General features: G+C 43.9%; 1 protein-coding gene across 1 annotated transcript; it reads left to right on the top strand.

The window, feature by feature from the left end:
• The first annotated feature begins 5,536 nt into the window (after positions 1–5,536).
• Positions 5,537–9,664, top strand: si:ch73-174h16.4 (leucine-rich repeat-containing protein 14). Its single transcript, XM_029756164.1, has 3 exons — positions 5,537–6,291; positions 6,519–7,370; positions 7,527–9,664. Exons 1-3 carry the CDS (start codon positions 5,966–5,968, stop codon positions 8,098–8,100), a joined length of 1,752 nt encoding a protein of 583 aa, XP_029612024.1. The 5' UTR covers positions 5,537–5,965; the 3' UTR covers positions 8,101–9,664.
• The last annotated feature ends 626 nt before the right edge of the window (positions 9,665–10,290 follow it).

Here is a 10,290-nt window from a genome sequence, read left to right as displayed (position 1 = left end):
AAGTGTCACGTCTGGAGGAAACCTGGCACCATCCCTACGGTGAAGCATGGTGGGAGCAGTATCATGCTGTGGGGTGTTTTTCAGCGGCAGGGACTAGGAGACTAGTCAGGATCGAGGGAAAGATGAACAGAGCAAAGTACAGAGAGATTATTGATGAAAACCTGCTACAGAGTGCTCAGGACCTCTGACTGGGGCGAAGGTTCACCTTCCAACAGGACAATGACCTCAAGCACACAGCCAAGACAACGCAGGACTGGCTTCGGGACAAGTCTCTGAATTTTCTTGAGTGGCCCAGCCTGAGCCCGGACTTGAACCCGATCGAACATCTCTGAAGAGACCTGAAATCCTCTGGGAAAAAAATGTATGAAATGTATGCATTCACTACTGTAAGTCGCTAAATGACTGCTAAATTACTAAAATGTAAAATGTAAAATAGCTGTGCAGCAAGGCTCCCTATGCAACCTGACAGAGCTTGAGATGATCTACAGAGAAGAATGGGAGAAACTCCCCAAATACACGTGTGCCAAGCTTGTAGCCTCATACCCAAGAAGACTCGAGGCTGTAATCACTGCCAAAGGTGCTTCAACAAAGTACTGAGTAAAGGGTCTGAATACTTATGTAAATGTTATATTTCAGTTTTTTTGTTCTTTTTGCAAAAATAACATAAAATCTGTTTTTGCTTTGTCATTATGAGGTACTGTGTGTAGATTGATGAGGGGGGGGGGAAATGAATTAATACATTTTAGAATAAGGCTGGAAAAAGTCAAGGGGTCTGAAAACTTTCCAAATGCACTGTATACTTGGAAAGTATTGGAATTAGGCCAAGACAGTTTATCTAAAGGAAATATCAATGGCGAACTTCATGAAATGTCTTAGGAGGTGTTGGCAGAATGCTTTGCTTTCTTTTTTTGCACTGACATTAGCTGTAGCTGACTGTTTCTGAAACACAAAAACAGCTGAAAATTGTTGTGGACCTGTATACAAATCTGAATTCAGTAATATTTTGCATTTACTTTCTCCTGAACCTCAATATGCTGCACTGCCCACGAATTCTGAAACATTGTCTCCTCTGGAAAAAAAAGAGAACTACACTTACAGTGGTAGCCTACACACTTGAACTCAAAATATCAACTTTCTGTTCACTTTTCAAATGCATAGAACAAAAAAATGAAATTATAATAGGTCCAATTAAATGAGAGCTATTACAGGACTAGTAAAGGCTCTGTGAACTACTTTTGAGACCAAAAATTATTTTCAAAGTAATTAAAATACATTTATATATTTGGGGGGGGGGGGTGCTCAGCTGTGGAAGTGGGTCCAATTAAATGAGAGATGGGACAAATGGTAGCCGATCCTAACTTGTTGTAGGCCTATAGGCATTGTGACTATGAAACCAAGTCAGATCTAATTAAACAAATCCATTCAAATCAGATCCAATTTTATTGGTCACATAACAGTGCAGTAGTACCTAACAATTCACAACAATACACAAAACTAAAAGTAAAATAATGGAATTAAGAAATATATAAATATTAGGACGAGCAATGTCAGAGTGGCATTGACTAAAATACAGTAGAATACAAAAGAATACAGTAAAAATCAACTCAAACTTTATTTGGCACATGCGCCGAATACAACAAGTGTAGACCTTACCGTGAAGTGCTTACTTACAAGCCCTTAACCAACAGTGCAGTTCAAGAAGAGTTAAGAAAATATTTACCAAATAATCTAAAGTAAAAAATAAAAAATGTAAATAATAAAAAGTAACACAATAACATAACAATAAAATAACGAGGCTATATACAGCGGGTACCGGTACCGAGTCAAGTATGCGGGGGTACAGGTTAGTTAAGGTAATTTGTACATATAGGTAGGGGTGAAGTGACATGCATAGATAATAAATAGCGAGTAGCAGCAGTGTACAAAACAAATGGGGCGGGTGAGGTGGAGGGGTCAATGTAATATTCTGGTGGCCATTTGATTAATTGTTCAGCAGTCTTATGGCTTGGGGGTAGAAGCTATTAAGGAGCCTTTTGGTCCTAGACTTGGCGCTCCGGTACTGCTTGCCGTGCGGTAGCAGAGTAAACAGTCTATGACTTGGGTGACTGGAGTCTCTGACAATTTTATGGTCTTTCCTCTGACACCGCCTATTATATAGGTCCTGGATGGCAGGAAGCTTGGCCTCAGTGATGTACTGGGCCGTACGCACTACCCTCTGTAGCGCCAAATGCCGAGCAGTTGCAATACCAGGCGGTGATGCAACCGGTCAGGATACTCTCTATAGTGCAGCTGTAGAAATATTTTTAGGGTCTGGGGACCCATGCCAAATCTTTCAGTCTCCTGAGGGGGAAAAGGTGTTGTCGTGCCCTCTTCACGACTGTCTTGGTGTGTTTGGACCCTGATAGTTCGTTGCTGATGTGGACACCAAGGAACTTGAAACTCTCGACCCGCTCCACTACAGCCCCGTTGATGCTAATGGGGGCCTGTTCGGCCCGCCTTTTCCTGTAGTCCGCGATCAGCTCCGTTGTCTTGCTCACAAGGAGGGAGAGGTTGTTGTCCTGGCACCACACTGCCAGTTCTCTGACCTCCTCCCTATAGGCTGTCTCATCATTGTTGGTGATCAGGCTAACCACTGTTGTGTCGTCAGCAAACTTGATGATAGCGTTGGAGTCGTGTTTGGCCACGCAGTCGTGTGTGAACAGTGAGTAGAGGGGATTAAGTACACACCCTTGAAGATCAGCGGGGCAGACGTGTTGTTGCCTACCCTTACCACATGGGGGCGATCCGTCTGGAAGTCCAGGATCCAGTTGCAGAGGGAGGTGTTTAGTCCCAGGGTCCTTTGCTTAATGATGGGCACAATGGTGTTGAACGCTGAGCTATAGTCAATGAACAGCATTCAGACGTAGGTATTCCTTTTGTCCAGGTGGGAAAGGGCAGTGTGCAGTGTGATGGCAATTGTATCTTCTGTGGATCAATTGAAGTGGTAAGCAAATTGAAGTGGGTCTAGGGTGTCAGGTAAGGTAGAAGTAATATGATCGTTAACTAGCCTCTCAAAGCACTTCATGATGACAGAAGTGAGGGCTATGGGGTGATTAGTCATTTAGTTCAGTTACCTTTGCTATCTTGGGTACAGGAACATTGGAGGACATCTTGAAGCAATTGGTGACAGCAGACTGGGATAGGGAGAAATTGAATATGCCTGTAAACACTCCAGCCAGCTGGTCTGCACAAGTGAGAACTCGGAAATCTCTAACCCCCCCACACACACACACATCAGTGCATTCAAAACAATTGGGAATTTCGGAAAAAACATGCTCTGATTACAGATAATCGTGAATGAATTGTTAATAATGATGAGTGAGAAAGTTAGAGACGCACAAATATCATACCCCTCCAAAAATGCTGCCCTCCCCTGTTATTGTCATGGTGAGATGTTAGCATGTCTTGGGGGTATATTTGTGTGTCTAACTTTCTCACTCAACATTATTCATGATTCATTCAGGATTATCCGTAATTATGGTAGCATCCACTTTAATGTAGAAGTGTTTAGAAACATATTATATTCTTAAAAGTGGCTCCAAAACGACACAACAGATTATTTACCATTAATTTCTATTGGGCACAAAATAATCAGAAACACAACCAAAACAAACAGCAAATGCATTCAACCAATTTGTAGAGTCACAAACTTGATGTATTCATTGCGTGCAATGCATATAGGACCAAATACTTAACCTATTACTACAATAATACACATACAACGCTTACACAAAAAGATTGCCGTTTTGAAACTGCAGTAAAAGTACAGAAACGGCAGTCGACTGTGGTATTTTGGACGCAGTAATTGCAGAATAACGGCAGTTATACTGCACTGTAACTGCAGTTACACTGCAAAACTAATGCAGTAAAAAAACAGTGTTATTTTGGATGCAGTATCTCAGACTGGCCAATAAAAAGAAAAGATTAAGATGGGCAAAAGAACACAGACACTGGACAGAGATATGTTTTTTTTGTTGCAACTCTGCCTAGAAGGCCTGCATCCCGGAGTTGCCTCTTCACTGATGACGTTGAGACCGGTGTTTTGCGGGGTACTATGTAATGAAGCTGCCAGTTGAGGACTTGTGAGGCGTCTGTTTCTCAAACTAGACACTCTAATGTACTTGTCCTCTTGCTCAGTTGTGCACCGGGGCCTCCCACAACTCTTTCTATTCTGGTTAGAGCCATTTTGCGCTGTTTTGTGAAGGGAGTAGTACACAGCGTTGTACAAGATCTTCAGTTTCTTGGCAATTTCTCGCATGGAATAGCCTTCATTTCTCAGAACAAGAATAGACTGATGAGTTTCAGAAGAAAGTTTGTTGTTTCTGGCCATTTTGAGCCTGTAATCAAACCCACAAATGCTGATGCTCCAGATACTCAACTAGTCTAAAGGCAAGTTTTATTGTTTCTTTAATTAGAACAACCGTTTTCAACTGTGCTAACATAATTGCAAAAGGGTTTTCTAATGATCAATTAGCCTTTTAAAATTATCAACTTGGATTAGCTAACACAACGTGCCATTGGAACACAGGAGTGATGGTTGCTGATAATGGGCCTCTGTACGCCTATATAGATATTCCATTCAAAATCTGCCGTTTCCAACTACAATAGTCATTTACAACATTATAACAACGTCTACATTGTATTTCTGATCAATTTGATGTTATTTGAATGGACAAAAAATGTGCTTTTCTTTCAAAAACCATGACATTTCTAAGTGACCCCAAACTTTTAACCGGTAGTGTAATTTACAAACAAAGCATTTGTGTTTAGTGAGTCCACCAAATCAGAGGCAGTAGGGATGACCAGGGATGTTCTCTTGATAAGTGCATGAATTGGACCATTTTCCTGTCAAAATGTGATGAGTACTTTTTTGTGTCAGGGAAAATGTATGGAGTAAAATGTACATTATTTCCTTTAGGAATGTAGTGAAGTAAAAGTTGGGGAAAATATAAATAGTAAAGTAAAGTACAGATACGCAAAAAAAATACTTAAGTAGTACTTTCAAGTATTTTTACTTAAGTACTTTACACCACTGCTGTAGACAACTGGGACCTCTGGAAACAAACTAGATCAAATCATAACGTCAGTGATCTTCGGGGAAACAAACCAGATCAAATCACAACGCCAGTGATCTTCAGGTCGAAAAGTCGAAGCTCTAGAAAGATGGATGAATTTTCCGAGTTGGATGACCGTTCAAAATATTTTTCTCAGTCGGGGCTCGTTTTTTTTTTTTTGAGTTTCTGTATGTCCTGAATGCACTGAAGTCGGAAGTCGAGGATTTCCGAGTTCCCCGTTTGTTGTTTTGAATAGGGCATAGCCGTCCTACTTTCGTGCATTTGCTATTTCCTGTTATCAACACTATATGCACAAATATAAATATACTATAATAATTCAGCTACACATTTCTGACACTATTGAAGTAAACTGTTATTTTATAAAGCGAGCCGTTTACCATCTTTGGTTGACAATGATTACTAAATGAAAGAAAATCAAAATGGGGCGCGTATCGATAACGTCATCATATAGCACGTCATCAGTAAGTAACCGCAAACGCCATAATAAATGATTCGGAGTAGGCGATCCATCGGTGCTATGTGTGACATGTCATGCTAACATGATGTGCAACACTATCTTTTTAACCCGAGACATTTCCAGCAATCGTTGAATACTTTCTGGAAGTTTATTATCTAGATATCGGTTTTACATATAAAGTATATTTTTAGTTGTGTATGCTATCAAACGATCTACTCGCGACCTTTGCTTAATATCTACAGTACTGTAGCTGACGTTAGTGTTACCAGAAAATGTTCACTGGCATATAAGATAGTTAACTAGACAGCTAAATAGATATTCAGCAAAGTTGCAAAATATACATATCGCGTTTAATTCTCTCCGGGAAGTTACTAACGGTCGTTATTATTTGCTTATGTACTTTAAACAATTGGGGATAATCTATCAACAGCTCAAAACAAGAGTGATGGTGCTTCCCTTGGTGAATCTTTGTGCCAAAGAGGTTGTGAGTGATCACAGTTCCTCTCCGGGTTGGCTTTGTTGTGTACCCAGGGAACTGTACAGACCGCTTCTGGAGGCTGCCTTCACCAACTGCCGCCCGCTGGCTGTCGGGGAATTGGTGCAGCGATGGCCGGAGCGGACTCTGCGGGCTGGCGGCCGGAGGCAGGGGCAGAGTCCTCCAAATCGACTCTGTGTCCAGGCTCTCTTGCTCGCGGTGGTCAGAGGGTTGTCGGACAAAAGGTAACACACAATCAATCTTTGTTAGTTTACTTCTCTGAAACAACATTATCCAGCGATGTTAATGAGGTTTTGAATAATGGAAACAAAATACTTTTTAATAGTAAGATCAATTGACAACTTCACAGCCTACAATCTCCCAATGTCATAGAGGTAGCTCACATCTAAGATGATAGACATCCATGGGCACCAGACAATCTTTGTCCATGTAATCACTATTCTATTCCTAGGTGTGTTCTCCAGGTGCTGGACCTATGTGGGCTGCAGTGTGAGGAGGGAGGAGTGGGAGACCCAATGGGTGGTTGGTCACTGACCGTGGCCCTCTGCACCATGGTTGTACAGGCCAGGGCTGCAGCTCAGAGGGCCCTCGGGAGAGAGGGGGAGCAGGAAAGGAAGAGAGTGCTGGCCATGGAAAGGGAGAGAGACGTGGTCAAACGAGAAAGAGGAGGAGGGTTAGAGGAAGGAGAGGGAGGCGGGCTGCTGGTGGAGTCTGTGAGAAAAGAGAAAGAGGAGACATTGGGGTGTCTGCGGGAGGACCAGCAGGTGAAGGGGGTGAGGAGGAGGATGGAGATGGAGAGGAGAAAGGAGAGTGCACCAGTGGCAGGTCTGGCAGGTGGCAAAGTGGGTGAGGGGGAGGCAGTCTCTGAGGTAGACAGCGAGGTGGTGGTGTGTGTGAGGGCCGACCTCTTTGTGAATGCCCGCTCCTGGGAGCGTGTGCGCGCGGCCCTGGGTACGACAGGCCCCCTCAAGTTACAGTGCAGGTATGTCCGTGTGGAGGAGCTCTCTGTCTCCAGCATCGGATCTCTGCTGGACCTCCTACCCCGTCATGTCCTCCTGGGGGTGGACATCCGCTACAGCTGCCTGGGGGTGGCCGGCCTGGCTCTCCTCCTCCCTAAGCTCTCCATGTTCCCCATGCTGAGCTCCTTGCGCCTGCACTATTGCAACCTGGACATCCGCAGAGACATGGCCGGCCAGGAGGGGGCAATGAAGGACATATCCCAGGGGCTGGGGAAGCTCAGTCAGCTGCGCCGCCTCAGCCTCACTGCCCTCCGGCTGCCTGGACACCTCCGCATGCTGCTCAGGTAGCACAAGCTCTCCACTGTATCTAGAATGTGGTCTGTAAAGATGGAGGTTGTGTGTGTGTGTGTGTGTGTATATTCTCATGAACAGCTTGAACTGTGTCTCAGGTATTTGTTTCCTCTCCCACTTGTTTCCCCATCCTCCTACTTGTTCCCTAGCTCTTTCCCTCAGCCGCTGGAGGTGCTGGAGCTTCCCTACCTGAGCCTGACCCCCGCCGACCTCTCCTATCTATCCTGCAGCCCACACGCCTCCTCGCTGCAGCAACTAGACCTGAGTGAGAACAGGCTAGATGAGTCAGCCTTGCCCTCGGTGCGTCGCCTCCTCTCCCAGGCGTCCAGCTGCCTCATGCAACTTTCACTTAGCGGCTGTGGCCTCACCGACGGCCTGTTGGTGGCAATGCTCCCGTCGCTCAGCTGCTGCCGGGGCCTGAAGAGCCTGTGCCTCGCCTTGAACCCGCTCTCCCTGGCCGGGCTCCTGGACCTGGTGAGGATGGCGGTCAGGATGCCCTCCCTCCGACAGCTCCTGTACCCCAATCCCCTTGAGGACTACCAGCCTGGGCTGCCCCCCATGCCCTCCAGTGCCCAGCTGCTGGACTGGCCCTTGGATGAGCTGGTGGAGGTCCACGAGGCCACCAGTCTCCAACTGGACAGGGTGGTGATGGAGAGTGGCCGCTCGGACCTGTTCCTGACCTGCGACCTTCTCAACTACAACAAAGACTTGGTGGAGCAGTGAGGTCATTGGAAGAATGACCCCCTCTAATTTTAAAACCACACGACTGTACACGTGCCTGCCTACTGTCAATCATTCATAATAATTTGTCCGAAATTGTCAATGTTTTCATACCTCGGTATTGTTGGCAATGCTTTTTAAAATGTAGAACAGAGCCTGGTGAGGGGAGGACAGCTCATAGTAATGGCTGGAATGGAATAAATGGAACAGCATGTGTTTGAAACCATTCCATTGATTCTGTTCCATTCATTTCTATGAGCCCGGTCTCCGATTTTAAAGTCCCACCAGCCACTACAGGTAGAAAAATTCTGATTACACTATTCAGTCATCTAGATTTCTGTTACAAACTGATTATTCAACCGTTTCAGAGGAGCATTAGGATCTTACAGAAAAACATACTTCAACGGGTGCTTACTAACAAGCCAACTCAAATACTGTGTACTTATTTACTTATAGAGTTGTTGGATACACTGTACATCCATTTGTGCCAAATGCCAGGGGGTAGGTTATTGTATATTCTCAAAGTATAAGAAGGGGTAACAGTTCGGATAGAGAGAGATCATCAGCCCAGTCCCAATCCCACTGAGCTAAGGTTACAGCTTTTACCCTACCGTCATGTGCCTTCCTGTCTGCCACCAGTGCCGGTGCAAGTCTGTTGTCCAGAAATGGCAGTCTGAATGGTGGTTACACAGACCCCGATTACCCCTATCTAGTTTGTTTTTGGAAAACATTTAATCGTGTGATATGCTAACAGCTTATTGGAAATACAGCAATCTGATTATGAGAGCGTTAGTCTTGTTTGTGTGTGGAAGGTGTCGGCTTTATAAGTGCGTTTAAAGCTTTATATGAATTGCGACGAGGTGGATATTTCTCATGAAAATTATATATATTTTCTTATAATATCTTCTCTGGGATAGATGGAAATTTACTGGGGGGGGGGGTGCTGGTCCGACTCAAGGTGTCATAAAAAAAATGCACCCCCCTCCCCAACATAAAAAATATTTTCACAAGACCCTCCCCTTGTACTGTAAAGTAAATGTAAAAGCCTCCTCCCTCATAGAATTGACTCAAAATAATGTTTCTGACCAAAAATAACAATAACTGTAGTGACCCTCTGTTTATAATCGTGGATATCGACTTTGTCACTTCGGCATGCTTTTGTGGCACAGTCGCTGTCACGCAGGGCTACGGGCCAGAAGGCTAATGGGTTCGCCGACCACCACAGACGAGCTCACTCTCCCTGCCTGTTTCATTACACTACGATCAGAGCCGGCTGCAGTCAATGCTTAGCTAGGGGGAAGTCAGATGTTCAACATTTTGATGCCGTATTTATAATTATATAAAATATATGCAATGAATTTTCCACCAACAAGTGTCTGTGTCAATGCACCACACAACCAATAAACAAAGCGTACTGACTTTGTGCACTTCAATAGCATGGTTTGTGTTTTCACCACAATAAATAGACTGTCAATTTTGACAAACAGAAATACATCCCTCCCTACCTTGTATCGAAGGCTTGACTTGACAATCTCCGCATGTCATTAAACTTTTTGGTGTTTTGTAACAGATGTCTCTTTCCATTCATCAAATGGCCTCTGCACAGTTTGATTTTATTTGTCAGTCAAATAAATACATATATACACCCAATTTTTAAAAAAAGTGACTGGGATTGCACAATAAAGTCGGACTTATTTCCATTGTGGTGCCTATTTTTTTAGATAAATACATATACAATTACATAGATACAGAGGCATTACAGAGATAGCGACGAAAAAATACTCAACCTCCAGATGAGTATGAGGGGGGGAGTTCTTACAGGCTTGTTTGGCTGGTAGCATATCTCTTTCGATATTTGGTGCCGCTGGTAAACCATTTTGTGAAGACATAATTAAAGTGACACTGGACTAGTGCACTTGCCAGAGTCTTTGGGGCGTCTATAGCTAGGTTTCCTTCCATTTGGTGACAGATTTTCATGAGAATGTTCTAAAATCTTCATAAAAACAATATGATACTTCAGAGTTTTCTACGGGAAAATTTGGCGCCGGACAACATGAGAAATTTAACAGACATCCATATACATTCAGATCCGACCTGGCACAGCGAGTACCATCAATAAACTAGGGATGTTGGCCAAATGAGCCACATTTACATGTCCTTAAAAACAGCTACTTTCCTAAAATAATAATTCTC

The sequence above is a fragment of the Salmo trutta genome, chromosome 6 (assembly GCF_901001165.1).
Source record: "Salmo trutta chromosome 6, fSalTru1.1, whole genome shotgun sequence".
Classification (NCBI taxonomy): domain Eukaryota; kingdom Metazoa; phylum Chordata; class Actinopteri; order Salmoniformes; family Salmonidae; genus Salmo; species Salmo trutta.
This window is presented reverse-complemented; position numbering and strand designations above follow the sequence as displayed.

Excerpts from the sequence above, each read along its gene's own strand:
- si:ch73-174h16.4 (XM_029756164.1), top strand. The coding sequence starts at position 5,966 with ATGTACTTTAAACAATTGGGGATAATCTATCAACAGCTCAAAACAAGA. Across the intron at positions 6,292-6,518 it reads AGAGGGTTGTCGGACAAAAG|GTGTGTTCTCCAGGTGCTGG; the intron begins GTAACACACAAT and ends TTCTATTCCTAG. Across the intron at positions 7,371-7,526 it reads CACCTCCGCATGCTGCTCAG|CTCTTTCCCTCAGCCGCTGG; the intron begins GTAGCACAAGCT and ends CTTGTTCCCTAG.